This window comes from Erpetoichthys calabaricus, chromosome 4 (assembly GCF_900747795.2).
Source record: "Erpetoichthys calabaricus chromosome 4, fErpCal1.3, whole genome shotgun sequence".
In the NCBI taxonomy this organism is placed as follows: Eukaryota; Metazoa; Chordata; class Cladistia; order Polypteriformes; family Polypteridae; genus Erpetoichthys; species Erpetoichthys calabaricus.
This window is the reverse complement of record NC_041397.2, coordinates 31,116,395-31,131,976: the sequence shown is the minus strand read 5'-3', so window position 1 is coordinate 31,131,976 and position 15,582 is coordinate 31,116,395. Positions and strand designations below refer to the sequence as shown.

Here is a 15,582-nt window from a genome sequence, read left to right as displayed (position 1 = left end):
CTCTGACTTGGGGCCATATACCCCTGTAATCTCTGGAATCATTAATTGCAATTTGGTGTTGCAAATGTAATCTCTCATTATTACACCACCATCACAACTTGCCCAGTCCAGTGTCTGTCTTATTTCAAGTCAGGTTTTTCACAACTTCTGACTCCAATCTTGGTTTTCAATCAAGAAATCGGGGTTCCTATACATTTTGTTTTTTTTTTTAAATTTCCGCTTACTGGATCTATGCAGCGGAAGAAAAAAACAAGAATATTGTACATAAAACAGCTTTCCACACGGAGTCAAAAATGATGACATATGAAGCAAGTGAGGTTCACTGTCTCATAATAGCACATTTCAAGGTCAAGGTGGCATTTGCTACTCATAGTCGACGTGCTGAATACAGATGTTACGTGACTTTGATAATCATTGTGGCCAGACCACTGGAAAGGCTTGTTTGATGCTGAGAGTCACTTGTTGTGAGTATATACCAACAGTAGTCAAAGAAGCAAAAAACCAAGAACCACGACATGGTGTTAGGCTGCCAGTGCTGACTGATGCAAGAGGACAACAAACACAATCGGGTACAAACCAACATAAGGGCTAATATTGCACAAATTGCAGATAATTTTAATGATGGTTATGGGAGTAATGTGTCATGACATTACTGCTGCTACTATGAATGTATGGCCATAGGCCAGTCAGTGTGCCCATGCTAACCCATATCCACTATGGGCACACAAGAAGAAGAACAAGGTCATCTTGTCTGTTGCATTTTAAGAATGGCCAGGTACATGTGTTGCATGGTATCTTAAAGATAGACTATAGATCCTCGTGAATTAGAATTTGATATGGTTGATAAAGCTGATTGTAATGTGGATGGATGTTTACCAAACATTATTCTATATTTAACATATTATCTTGATTCTGTTTATCAACAAATTGTTATCCACATAACCTAAATAATTTCTAGTAATTTATAATCAGCTTTCATGGTTTATGACATTTCAGTCTAATTTATATTGTCCTGAACTTAAACAAAAAAAAAAAAAGAGTCTTAAAAGGGTGTTTTTCAAAAGTGTTGATATTATGCGAGGAATGAGATAATTATGATACTAATGTCTGCATGTAGTTTGAACAAGGTTTATTACAGTTTCTAGGAAAGCTTATATTGTAAGCCCCTCTTAATCTGCATATGTCAAAAAAAATGAAGCATAAAATTTATTTCTGCAACGCTCCAGCCTTTTTATTTTATGTGTATACTTGTCGAATTCAACAAGATCAGAGGTGTCTGTTAGTTTTCTCTCAGACACCCTTTAATGTGTGTTTCGAATTATGACCACAAGAGGGCACCACAGAGCCCTAAACTACACTCCCAGCAAAATACAACATGTGTCGAGTCAAGTCAAGTTGGGGAGCATGCACTGGTACAGTGTGTTGCCACACCCACTACATGACGAAACAACTCGGATCCCGGTTGGCAACCCCCCAGGTCGACACGCGGTCCAGTTTCACCCTCCGGAAATGACCCTCTATCTGCCGAAGCCAGGTGTTAAGTGGGCAACCCCTTGGCCTGGTCCAGCCACTTGGGTCCTCAACAATGTGGATCTTGCGAGCTGGATCACCCTCGGGGAAACGCGCCACATTGCCGTAGTGCTGTAACTGACGCTCCCTCACAATGCAGGTAATGTGGCTCATCCGGGACTCCATGAGCAACCGCTCATTTGACACAAAGTCAAACCAACGGTATCCAAGAATTTTCTGGAGAGACACAGTACCAAAGGAATCCAGTCTTCATCTCAGTCACTGGATAGCGTCCATGTCACGCACTCATATAGCAAGACAGGAAGCACCAGGACTCTAAAGACTTGGACCTTCGTCCTTTTGCATAGATACTGGGAGCACCACACACCCCTTTCCGGCGACCTCATGACTCTCCATGCTCTCTCAATCCATCTACTGACTTCATAGGAAGAGTCACTAGAGACATGAATGTCACTGCTGAGGTAAGTAAACCTCTTGACAAGGTCGACACACTCTCTGCAGGCAGACACACTGCTGATGGCTGTGCCCAAGAGGTCATTAAAGGCCTGGCTCTTGGTTTTTGTCCAGGACACTTGCAAGCCCGGACACTCAGACTCCTCGCTCAGTCTCTTGAGCGCCAAGATCAGAGCCTTCATTGACTTCGCGAAGGTCACAGCATCGTCAGCAAATTCAAGATCTGTGAATCTTTCTTCACCAACAGATACCCCACAGCTGCTGGACCCCACAACCTTGCCCAACACCCAGTCCATACAAGCATTGAACAGAGTAGGAGCAAGAACACACCACTGATGAACCCCAGAATTAACTGGGAAAAACAGAGGTCCTGTCTCCACTCTGCACAGCACTCACAGTACCAGTGTATAGGCCAGCCATAATATACAGCAGCCTCGAGGGGATCCTGCAAATCCTCAGGATGTCCCACAGGGCATCTCAATCAACTGAGTTGAAAGCTTTACGAAAATCTCCAAAGGCTGCAAAGAAACTCTTCCGATATTCACGTTTGCGCTCCATGAGAACCCTCAGTGCCAGGATGTGGTCGATGGTAGACTTAAGTGTAAAACCTGACTATTCCGGTTGCTGGTAGATGAGCAAGTGATCACGGATCCTAGCAAGGACCTTACCCGGCACCGAGCAGTGTTGTTCCCCTGTAGTTGCTTCAGTCCAGGCGATCACCCTTCCCTTTCCATTTAGGGATAACAAGTCCCATTTTACAGTCATTTGGGATGATGCCAGTCTCAAAATTTGGAAGCAAAGATCACTTGCAGTGCCACGAGGACAGTCTTACCACCAGCCTAGAGAAGTTCAGTCCGGATACCACAGATCCGTGCAGCATTTTCTCCCCTCAGCTGGTTCACCACCTGTACAAATTCAGTGAGATTGGGTGGTTCACAGCTAATTGGAGGATCAGCCTCAAGAACCGTGGACCCAGAGATATCCAACGTCCTAGCCAGAGGATCAAGCCCTTTTTTCAGGCACCTTCTCACAATCCTCTTGTCTGATTACAGTAATAATAATAATAACTGACTGACTCTTTTGTTGTATGTGAATAGAGAATGCATTTGTATTTCAGCTCATGATAAAGGTCAACTCTATCACAATTTGCCTCAGTGAAATTAAAATCTGGATGGAGCAGAACTCTTTAACATTAAATTGCAACAAAACTGAACTCCTGCAAATTGGCACTAAAACTCAACTTAAGAAAACAAGCTCCTTCTCAGTCACTCTTGACGGTGATCTCATCAGACCTTCTTCTTATGCAAGGAATTTTGGTGTCATTTTTAATTCTTCCCTTTCTTATTCAGCCAATATAAACCACATTAAGAAACTTTCTTAGATTCACCTCTATAACTTATCCCATGTTCTACCATTCCTCTCCTTTTCTAATGCTGAGAAACTTGTCCATGCTTTTATATCATCCCACATCGATTATTGTCACTCCATACTGGCTGGCTCTCCTTCTAATCTTCTACCACAGCTCCAGTTAATTCAAAACTCTGCTGCAAGAGTCCTAACACGAACCAGCAACAGTGAATACATAACACCCATCCTGCTTTGCCTTCACTGGCTCCCCGTGTCGTACATGATTGAATATAAAATTCTATTATTAACCTACATAACTTTAAACGGCCTCACACACGACTACATCAGTAACCTTCTCCATCACTACGCTCCTGTTCGCCCACCAAAGTCCTCTGATTCTAACAATATTGTTGTGCCCCACACCAATCTGCACTCAATGGGTGACAGGACTCACAGCTGTATAGAGTCCAGACTTTGAAATGACCTCCCTAAATGAATTAGATCAGTTGACTCCATTCATTCTTTTAAAAAGCAACTTTAAAACTCATCTATTCAGGAAGGCTTTTAACAACCTATCATTCTGCCCCATCTTTCAGTCTTCTTCTCTGTCCAGATGCTCAGCATTTTTTTTTTGTGTGTGTGTTATATCACAAATTATATTATTTGCTACACTTTTAGCATTGAATTTAGTATTTTACTCTAGTTTATTGTTTTTTATGCTGTTTAATGCTTTGTATATCATGCATCTATCTGTTTTAGTGTTCTATTCAGGAAACATTTGTATACAATTTTACATATGCCTGCCTTGAGCATGGGAAGGTGCTATATAAATAAAATGTATTATTATTATTATCCATTTCAGACTGGCTCTGCTTTGTTGCTTCATCAGCGGCGTATGTTTACACGATTTTATAATGAAGTCAAATGCCATCAGTCTGTGATACACGTTAATGGAAATGTAAACAGATATACTTTCGTTGGGTACAAGTTCTCACCTGTGTCTGGACAGCCACTCCACTCGACTTTATGCTGTACCATCATTTTTTCTGTCAATGCTAATTTCAGTCCTTTTGCCACTTGTAGCTCTTCTATCAGAAAAAAAGATAATAAAAAAGTAAGGCAGCTTGAGGTTGAATCTGCGATTGTCACAGGCAGAGGTACCTGCATGGCTCATTTGTAAAGAAAATGAAGCAGTAGATGTTTATTGATATTTTAACATCCTAAGTCTGGACTTGAGGGAGACATGGCCAAGGACTAATACATGCTCAGATTTGGAACCAGGCCTTTGGTCAGCTTATGGAGCCAGGTTAAAGTGTGGAAGACAGGTTGTCTCTGACACCAGGTGAGTGGTGTGAGGCAGGGCTTGATGTGTATGTATGGGCACAAGAGATGATGAGTCTGTGGAGCCAGAGAAGACATGAGCAGCATCGAGGAGTGGCCAAGGAAGGAGGTAATGGGTCTGGGCATAGAAGAACCCAACAGTCCTTTTAAGGGCTTGCTACTATCAGTGCTAAAAGTGCCAAGTCCATTTCTCTGTCTCTTGCACTCCGAGTCATATCATTTTTTTGAATTTTTTGTGTGCATTGCATATACAAAGTGTTAATCCTAGCACTCAGTAAAAGTCAGCTTGACACCCCTGATCTAGACAGACAGAATTATAAATATCATCTATGAATGGTCTGGTTAACTATATTATTATTTTTCCCTTTCCAGTTTTAAAACCATCATTCTAATATACTGTAAGTGTTACAAGATCTGATTAAATTTTTTTCTCTTAAGTTTATATGTTGTCAGAGGCAAAAAACGTGAAAGATAATGAATAATGAAAGTAGTTAACTAGTTCATGAGTCACCAGACTCTAAAATTAGAAATATGAAGAAGAAGAAAATACATGAATTCTATGCTACATAGACCAGCAGTTCCCTACTAAAATTATCAGTTTAGGCTTATAATTTTTTTTAGATTTAATTGAAAAAAGAATAATCAATGTAGTTTTTTAGACTTTTTAAAAATTTTCTACATAATGATTAAAAATAGTGACATTTCAGTAAAAATAATGATACCTGCGGCACGGTGGTGCAGTGGGGTAGCACTGCTGCCTCGCAGTTAGACCTGGGTTCGCTTCCCAGGTCCTCCCTGCGTGGAGTTTGCATGTTCTTCCCGTGTCTGCGTAGGTTTCCTCCGGGTGCTCCGGTTTTCTCCCACAGACATGCAGGTTAAGTGCATTGGTGATCCTAAATTGTCCTTAGTGTGTGCTTGGTGTGTGTGTGTGTGTGTGTGTGCCCTGCATGGGGTTTGTTTCCTGCCTTGCACGCTGTGTTGGCGCCCCCGTGACCCTGTAGTTAAGGTATAGGGTCATGGATAATTATACTTAGCTAAAATTAAGTGAAGTATTAAAAATCCAAACACAAAATAACTCATAAGATGACCTTGATAGTTTAGCAGTACATCAGGTCCTCTAATGATTATGTAATGGCGCTGATAAGTTTCATCATCCAGGTGATGAGACACCAACAGTATGAGCTGGAATTCTGTCATGCAAATGAACAGGGTCAGTGCCAGCTGTAGGGGGCCTTTTAAAAACAGGAAGTCTGCCAAAGTCACATACTATATGACTTCCAACTTGTGCTACCTAAAAGAGAGATGTGAAGAACAAGGATCCATTGGCTTCCAAAATCAACAAGCATTGCAGTAGTTCACCACGCCAATATGATGAACTAATTTTTTTTTTAAGATCAATGAATCATTATTAGTGTCCCATTTGCAGTTAAGATACTAATGAAGTACATTGCTTTCTGTATCAGAAGTTTAACATTTTACTTCCTTTCATCTTACTAAAACAAGCTCTGGAAAAAAGACACCACACACTGGACATTACAGGTAGTCAGTGGCACCTAGGCCTCCAGCCTTTTCAGTTGCCTCTCAACAGCAGCATTCCCTTAACATCACACTGCTGTCTGGGCTTCAAGGTATTCTCCAAAACAATGACAATATAGAAAACCTGTGACCTACATTTCGTCTGTGTCATCTTTACTTTGTTTCTTACTGTCACTCTTTGACTAAAGTCCTTGTGGCTCCAACACCTCTCCATCTTTTTCAGATCTGTTGTCAGTCCTCTTGCTGATAACTTAAAGGAGTAAAGTGTGTGTACTTTGGTTCAGTTTCTTTGCACTTAGCTGGTCAGTCCATCATACTGCTTCTTCTCAGTTCCCTTCTGGTGAAACAACCTATCCATGGTGGACACATATAGTGTTCTCCCAGGACCCCAGAGGCCAGGCATCCCAGCTCTTTCCTAAATTGCTGGGTCCTTTAAAGAAGAGACAGAGACCAGAGGTAACAACACCTCACAGCCACCATAGGGCATGAGGGCACCTTAGGGAATGTAATAGACCGTGCTTCCCCTTGGACAGTGCAGATAGCAGCAGCGCTACCTTGAATACATGGCCCTGTTAGGTCTTTGTAAATCTCCGTGGTGCAGGGACACAGGAGGCTGCTAGTCAGAACTCTAGTCTGGTGTTCCTGGAGCATAAATACATTACCTTTGAAGTCAGAAGTGATCTTAAGTATGCCATGCAACTAGGAATCTGAAGCAGTAGGGCAGTGTTAGTCAGTTTTTCTGGTTTGAAGACTTGTTATATTTCTCAGAAAAAGTATAAAATGGTGTATGCTTTTTCTTGCCCGAACTCCAATTTGTACTCCTCCTCATGTGTCCAGAAACATTTTGCAGTCATTTTTGGAAAAGCATAATAACAGAGTTGCTTCCTGAATGGTCAATGGGAATTAAAACACAAAAACAACATGCATAAGCCATCAGCCTTCATACCTACAACAGTGCCTGATGTCCATCCATCCATCCATTTTCCAACCCGCTGAATCCAAACACAGGGTCACGGGGGTCTGCTGGAGCCAATCCCATCCAACACAGGGCACAAGGCAGGGAATCAATCCTGGGCAGGGTGCCAACCCACCGCAGAGTGCCTGATGTTTTATTGGAAAAGACAAAAAAGCTATCAGGAAACCATAAGCCGCTTGGATAGGATTGAAACGTATCTCATACAGTAGCAACATTACAACCTTCAAGAATATTCTCTTGGTTCCGGGGCAAAAATAAAAACCCAGAGAGGAGCTTACAACTCTGGCTAAAATCATACAGTGTATGTTCACCCTTACACGTTGATAGACAGATTTGAAGAGTGCTGGATAGACAGACAGATAGATAGATTGCATTCTTTAATGTTTCATATTTTCAGTGTGCCATTTACCTAAATGATAATTCTCTATAAGCGGTCTCATCATTGCTGTTAATCAGTCGTTCTATGGTGGTGTCATCAACAGATTTAATATTGGACTTAGAGCTGTGTTGGCCCAAATAGTCAGACATGAAGAAAGAATACAGCATGAGGCACAGCACACAACCCTGTGGGTGTCTGCATTGAGGATTGGTGTGAAGGAAGTGATACTTCCAGTCCGCACTTTCTGGGGCTTGCCAGTTAGGAAGTTCAAAGTCAGGTTGCAGAGGGTCTCTTGGTGATCAGCCTTGACAGTACATTAAGTTTTAAATGCTGAGCTGTACTCTTTTTCAACAGTACACTGGCATAGCAGTTTTTATTATCCAGGGGTTCCAGGATTTTATGAGTTCTGACACTGAGTAGGAGACAGAGAATTTTTAAAATAAAACACCAGAAGAAGAGACATGAGCCAGAAATGCAACAAAGATTTATAACCAGGACGTCGATTAAAACTCTCATCAGGCAAAAATCAAAACTCGCAAATGTTAGTTGAAAACACGTACAGTAGATTAAAAGTGATCTAATAGGAGCACTAACTAAATAAACACACACTGTTCTATTGTTATTCTTCCACAATCCTGGATGCCTAGGAAGTACTTTGTGACATTCATACCCCTGACCCTGACCTAGAGCCATGAACTACCACACCAACAATGTGGCAACAGCTACTCCACAGAAATGTCACCACCCGTTTTAAACAAAATGTTGCGGAAAAGACAGCCGACTGAAATCAAATCCAGAATCCGTGGATTTTAAACTAAATTTAACTATTTTGGAAATACCTCAGAAAATGTACAAAAAATGTGAAGAAAAATGAAAATAATAATAATGTGAAGTGCAAGCAATATGTCATTCTCTGTGGCCCATTTGTGGTGATATGCAAATTGTAAATACCCCAAATTATGTGTAATGTTTGTTTTGTGTGTACTTTATTCACAGTAGGATTGGGTGTCACTTTTACAATTGACAGTTTATTTTTGCTTTCTTTGGTAAAGGGGCAATTGTTGTATTTCTCAAGCAGGTTTGGAATTATATAATCTTTTGGTGAGATAATAAAGATGCCATTGAAAATGCCAGCTAATTCATCAGTACAAGTTTTAAATCCATCCATCCATCCATCCATTATCCAACCTGCTATATCCTAATTACAGGGTCACAAGGGGTCTGCTGGAGCCAAACCCAGCCGACACAGGGCGCAAGGCAGGAAACAAACCCCGGGCAGGGCGCCAGCCCACCGCAGTCAAGTTTTAAATACATATTGAAATTCCATCCTGACTACATACCTTATTGGTGTCAACTTGTTTAAAAAAACGCTCTTTACATCATCCACCGATGATGTATTGATGCAGCGTTTCTCAACCTTTAAGTATTTGTGACCCGAGTTTTCATAACAGTTTTAATCGCGCCCCCCTAACGTTTTTTGAAAGGAGCCCACTAATACCAATTTGTTCTTTTTTAATTAATGATATATCATAGATGCATATTTTATTATACCTACTTAACTTTCATCGATATTTATCTAACTCTATATGTTTCTGTTATCAGAATGTAGTTTAAGTTAATTTGTTTTGGTTTCAATAGATGTATTTTTCATATTTTCAATTCTTGTTTTCTTTTTTCACATCTTCGTGCCCCCCTTTTAGTTACGTTGCACCCCCCTAGGGGGGCCCACCCCACAGTTTGAGAACCACTGTATTGATGAATCATGCACGGCAGTTTGTTATTGCATTTAAGTCAGGATTTTATAGGTTTAGTTTTTAATTTGCCACATTTTACATACTGTAAATCAGCAGTTTTCTGCTTATCCTCATCCTGAGGTTTAACCTGCTTTTCTGGTATGCTTCAATATTAGGAAATTATTATGTATGGCTGCAAGCCTTTTTTGAAAGTTAGATATCAGTATTGATTTTTTTTTAATTAGGAAATATAAAGTTCATTATTATAGGCACACAATCATTCACACATTTTTTGATTAATCTGGTTATGAGAGTTGCCTGCTGATCCAACTGTAATGAGAAATCTCTGAAAATGTTCCACTTTATTGAATCAAAACAATACTGCAGATTTTCTTCTACCCTAGTCCCACTTCGAACCACATTTCATTCTAGCTGCTCCTGCTACAGTCTCTGCTTGTAATCTGGAAGCAGCAGAGATGGTCTGATATTCAGAAAGTCGGGACATGTTAGCAGCTATTAAGCAGCTTTTAGGTGACACACTGATGATATTTAGGGTTTTCAGGCAAAAATAAAAAATCCTGCTGGGTGTAAACATATATATTCTGTAATGATGCTGTATTGCTCAGTTCAATGCTGGTATTGGCTTACAGAGGGATGCATGCAGAGCAATAAGAAAAACACTGGATTGGAACTTAATTATAAACTGACCCAGATCATGTCTTATTTATAAAACAAAAAAAACAGGAAAAAGAGTACGGCAAAAAAAAAAAATCGTATTTATAAATCCTAGTGTACTCACATTTTTACTTAATTTATCTTTATAGATCACATTCATCTTGTAAATGTGTGTACATGAACGCACCTTGAACTCAAACCTGGTTGCCACCCTGAAACAACCATATATGAACTATGCTAAATAGTCTCATACAAATGCAATCACAATGTTACTTTCCATAAAACAGATGCTTTTACCTAACAATTCACTCTGTTCCATATGGCAGATAGAAAAACATCTTTATGAAGTTTCTGTTTCAGTGTTGCTCAAATCTTATCTAATTGGTTATGTGGTATCATGTTTCCTTACCTGGTAGCTTCCCTGTTTGCTCCCATTTTCTGCACCTCTTTAGGGTTTATAAGGTCTTTATTGTCACATGTATAGAGTATAATGAAATTCTTAAGTGCGTGTTCAAATCAACATGCAACACGCCATCACCCTCTGATGCAATGATGAGTGAGTGTATCTACCTAAATTCAAAACATCCATCCATCCATTTTCCAACCCGTTGAATCCGAACACAGGGTTACGGGGGTCTGCTGGAGCCAATCCCAGCCAACACAGGGCACAAGGCAGGAACCAATCCTGGGCAGGGTGCCAACCCACTGCAGAATTCAAAACATTTGTCTCCCTTACCTGAAAAATCATAGTACATGTGTGTTGTAGAAGTATTTCTCTCTGTTATATAAAAAAAATATTGGGACGAGACTTTTTCAGGGAGACGAGATCAGACATTTTCAGAAAGACAATTTCACGTCCCATGAGACGAGACTTGAAGAGTGCCAAGAGATGAATTGAAAACCTAACCGGTCCAAGCGGGGGCGGAAATAAAAGATAACAGTAGAAGAAGAAAAGACAAAGAAAGATAGAGTAGAAGACAAAGTAGAATGTCATAAAGAGGTTCAAAAACGTTGCCGTCATACACATGCAGAGCAGGTTAAAGATTATGAAAGTACTAAAATTCTAAAGTCTCAAAAAAATGATAGTAAAGATCGCATTAGTGCTAACAAACAGAAATTTATTATTTGGTGAAATAACAGAACAGCGAAAAGCGTTCAAATCTATGGACATAGGTGATATGATAGAGCTACTACGACTTTAATTTCAAAGAAACCACAATTCGGTCTGGTTTATATTTATGATCACATAGAAGCAATGCAAAATTGAATCGAACGAGTTAAACAATCGGACATATTATAAATTCTACAGCAAATAATGGATACAAATCCATTCATCCAAAAGTATTGCACTTTACACGAAATTTATCTGAAAAACACTGACAAAATAGTTTTCTTCGATTTCTACATGAATCTGAAAGATCACGCTCACATATATAATAAACTAACATGTGACGTATTGTCAGCGATAATAGTTTCGAAAGATGGAGATATCAAAGTCAGAGTTGATATACATGTTTATCCAAAAGCACAGCATGATTCATCGCCAGCGGCAGATCCAGGAAATGACAAGTGTGTAGGGCCCGCACGGGGGTTGGCGAGCAAAGCGAGCAGGAGGCAGAGCCCCCTAGTAATTTAATAATGAAGACACCCTAATATTTATATCAGATAGCACTGAGGATAAGTTTCGGGATCATGTTGATCTCTGAAACATACCAATTTCTTGGCTGTAGATACTGTAATTAATGCTAGAAATTCTGTATTTAACATGTTAAAACTGAAATACTAAATACTTTCTTCTATTTGTGGCAGAATCTAATGATCATAAATAATAAATGTGGAACCAGATTGCAAAAACAATAAAAGCCAAAAGATTATTAAAACACACATGTCTGTGAAGACCATCATGCAACAGTTGTCCACTCTCTGGTACAGCAATGATAAAAAGTCATGCATTATTATTATTATTATTATTATTATTATTATTATTATATATGTCAACCTTCCTACAAGTTTTATTTGAAACATTGCTTTTCAGAGCCTAGTGTGTATTTTACTCTGAGTCTAACTCTTTTTATTGTCTGCATATTTTCCAGAGTACTTTTAAGTTTAAATCAGAAAGTGACATACACTTGGCTGAACATCACAAGCAGGTCCTTTATGATGGGAAACTTGCCAGCAGTATAGCTTTTACATACAACGCCAAGGCTACAGATGCCCAGCTCTGCCTCGAATCTTCACCAAAGGAAAATTCCTCCATTTTTGTACACTCCCCTCATGCCCTTATGCTTCAGGTTTGTATGTGATATGTTTCTCAATACAGTTAAGACGGTACATTTAAAACTACCCAAAGATTCTCATATCTATGTTTGTAATGTGCATTACCAAATTTTATAGTTATGCAATATTTATTATTTTCCATCCTTTAGTTGAAATGAAAGAAAAAATATTCACAATCCTAGAAGTCAGAACTTAACTATAGTTTCTGTCCAAATTTTGTAGCTACTGAGAGCTGATTCAGTTTGGCTTCAGTAAAAGTAAATCAAAATTAAGTTTAGTACCATAATTAGTAAAATTAAGTAATTTTTATTTATACTGCACAAATATAGCTGCATGCTGGGCCAGACATTTTTCTGTTACCTCAGAATTACAGAATCCTGGATTCATCCTTTAACCTCTTTGCAAGTTGTAGATAAGCTTACATTTCAATTTATCTTTATCATCTACTTCTGTTTCACAGGATGTAAAGGCAATAGTGACTCATTCCATTCATAGTGCAATCCACTCAATTGGTGGGATTCAGGTTCTTTTTCCATTATTTGCACAACTGGACTACCGTCAACAGAATGACAGTCAGGTTGAAACCACAGTATGGTAAGTGAAGATTATGCTTCCTTTATTTAGTGCTCAATTTTTTATTAAGTTACAGCAAAGTTCTAAAAGTACAAGAACAGGAATATTTTTTATACTTCAGCATTTATGAAGAGTTTGTTTTATTCTATCTTATCCAAAAGACTTGCTGCAAACTACTGTATATTACTAACCTTGTGTTAATGCAAAATACATTTATTATGTTAGTGACTTGTACAGTAGTTAAAAAAAATTGCAGAGGAATACTACCTTACAGTTGTTATATATCTATCTATCACACCACCATGCCACCCTGCTGGGTAATGTGCCGTTTGTCTGTTTCAAAAAATAATTTGACTTTTGTGTGAAATTTACAGATAAATTTACAGTTGTTCTCTTATTTGAAAATCTTTACACAGAGTAACAAAATGCCTCCATTCTATTTGCTCCTCTCATAATTTAAAATGCTTTCTTCTTCTATCCATTCAATCTTTTTTGGGAAATCAGTTAATTTAAGCATATTTCTGCAGGTAGCCGATGTCCATTTCGGCAGAATTTTATGAACACATTTGCAGGGTTTTATGAACAAACTGTGAACAAAAAGCAAATGAGCTGAGATTTGACCACATGTCCCTAGATCTATGAGAAAGCTACACTATTTCTGTTACCTTTTTATCTTTTTTTGTTACACCTTAGAAGGTTGTTCTCCTCTCTGGACTGTTTCAAATGTTGGTATTGTTGTGATTTGAGAATAAAAACTGTTTAGTTAAGCTCGATGTACAGTATTCTTATATATCACTCTTCACAGAATACAATATTCCAGGTGAGGTGCTTTATACAGCTTAGGCTAAACCTGTTTTGACATGTGCTACACAAAGCATACTGTACTCTACAGCATCATGTTAGAATGATATTGCTAACATTTAATTGTGAATACAGAAACATACATACATCTTTCTTATAACTCACACTTTGCAGTTCCTTACAAACTTTGCATAATTTTCAATTTATTTATATATATATATATGGAAGAGGAAACAAAAATTTATGAGAGACGCTATCTGTTTCAACTTTTCACCTCGAACGGATACTCAAAATCATTCATTAATCGGAGTCTACACAGCAGGCGCCAAAGGAATCGGCATACAAGCGACGTAAATCAGAACCCCCACCCCACCTGGCATTCACTCCCGTATCACCATAATGTGTCAGAAGGCACAGCACGCACCCTGACCAAGTGGGGCATCAAAATAGCACATAAACCCACCAACAATCTGCGCATGGTCCTGTTTAATGCTAAAAACAAGAAATCGACAGCCGAAACACATGCAATTCTTGCTCAGCTGTATACATAGGACAAACGTCAAAAAAAATCTCAACATGGGTACAGGAACATCGCAACGCCGTCAGAAGAAAGGACGCACTATCTTTGATATATGCACATACTAAATCGACAGGACACACATTCAACTGGGACAACGTGAAAGTAAAATTTAAGGCCAGTACAAAAAGCGCCAGAGAGTTGGCCGAGTCTTGGCTATCAGATGAAAACGCCATCAACAGACACTTGGACATAAACCCAGCAACTTAAGAAGGACATATGCACTTTAATTAAACGATACACCCCCCCCCCCCCCCCCTTGATCATACTGACTTAGTCACCGCCACCCACTCCCCCCATCCCCCCCCAAAATACTGAATGTGATGCTATATATTGCCTTTGATTCTTGTAAGTCTAAGCATTATCCTCTGATGAAGACCTCTGATAGGGGTTGAAAGCTCAGGAATAAAACTATTTTATGATACGTGATACGTTTTTTCTCCCTTTGTGGATCTCCAACTGCAAATATATATATATATATATATATATATATATATATATATATATATATATATATATATAATATGGAAGAGAAGGTCTGTGATACAGTTTGCATATTTGCAGCTGGAGATCCACAAAGGGAGAAAAAATGAATCACGTATCATAAAGTAGTTTTTATTCCTGAGCTTTCTACCCCTGCCAGGGGTCTTCATCCGAGGATAATGCTTAGACTTACAAGAATCAAAGGCAATATATAGCAAAACATTACGTGGAGAGGTGGCTAAGTCAGTGTGATGGAGGGGGGGGGTATTGGGTGTACAGTTTATTTATTATGAACATGTTCTTCTTAAGTTTGCATATGCTGGATTTATGTCCAAGTGTCTGTTGATGGCGTTCTCATTTGATAGCCAAGATTCGGCCAACTCTCTGGCACTTTTAGTACTGGCCTTAAATTTTACTTGTACATTGTCCCAGTTAAATGTATGTCCTGTTGATTTAGTATGCGTGTAGATCAATGAAAGTGAGTCCTTTCTTCTGACGGCATTGCGATGTTCCTGTATACGTGTTGCGATTCTTTTTGAAGTTTGTCCTATGTATACCGCTGAGCAATAATAATAATATTAGTAAGAAGGTGTTATATTGTGCCTGACTCGGCACAGATTCACACGGAGGCACGTGTAAAATCACAACCAAAGATTTTTATTTTCTTCACCTGTGGGGCACGTCTTCCCCGTGAACCCCACAGGCACAACACAAGCACAAAACACACTCCCTTCTGGCAGCACCACTCCACCCGTCAAGCTTCGTCCTGCTCCTCCTCCTGACTCTGGCCACTGAGTTTTGGTTGCTGGCTCCTTTTATAGCCCACCCAGAAGTGCTCCAGGTGCTTGATCACCTGTTTCTGGTTGCACTTGTCCAACTGGGCTCAGGGGCCCATGCAGCT

General features: G+C 39.3%; 1 protein-coding gene across 26 annotated transcripts in view; it reads left to right on the top strand.

Moving 5' to 3' along the window:
• The window catches only part of nbeaa (neurobeachin a), a 925,612-nt gene that overhangs the window by 292,708 nt on the left and 617,322 nt on the right, over positions 1-15,582 (top strand). For all 26 annotated transcript variants that reach the window (XM_051927338.1, XM_051927337.1, XM_051927335.1 and 23 more), the window contains exons 9-10: positions 12,064-12,261; positions 12,708-12,841. In XM_051927338.1, the coding sequence (XP_051783298.1) occupies positions 12,064-12,261; positions 12,708-12,841 (332 nt within the window). The remainder of the gene's footprint in view (positions 1-12,063; positions 12,262-12,707; positions 12,842-15,582) is intronic.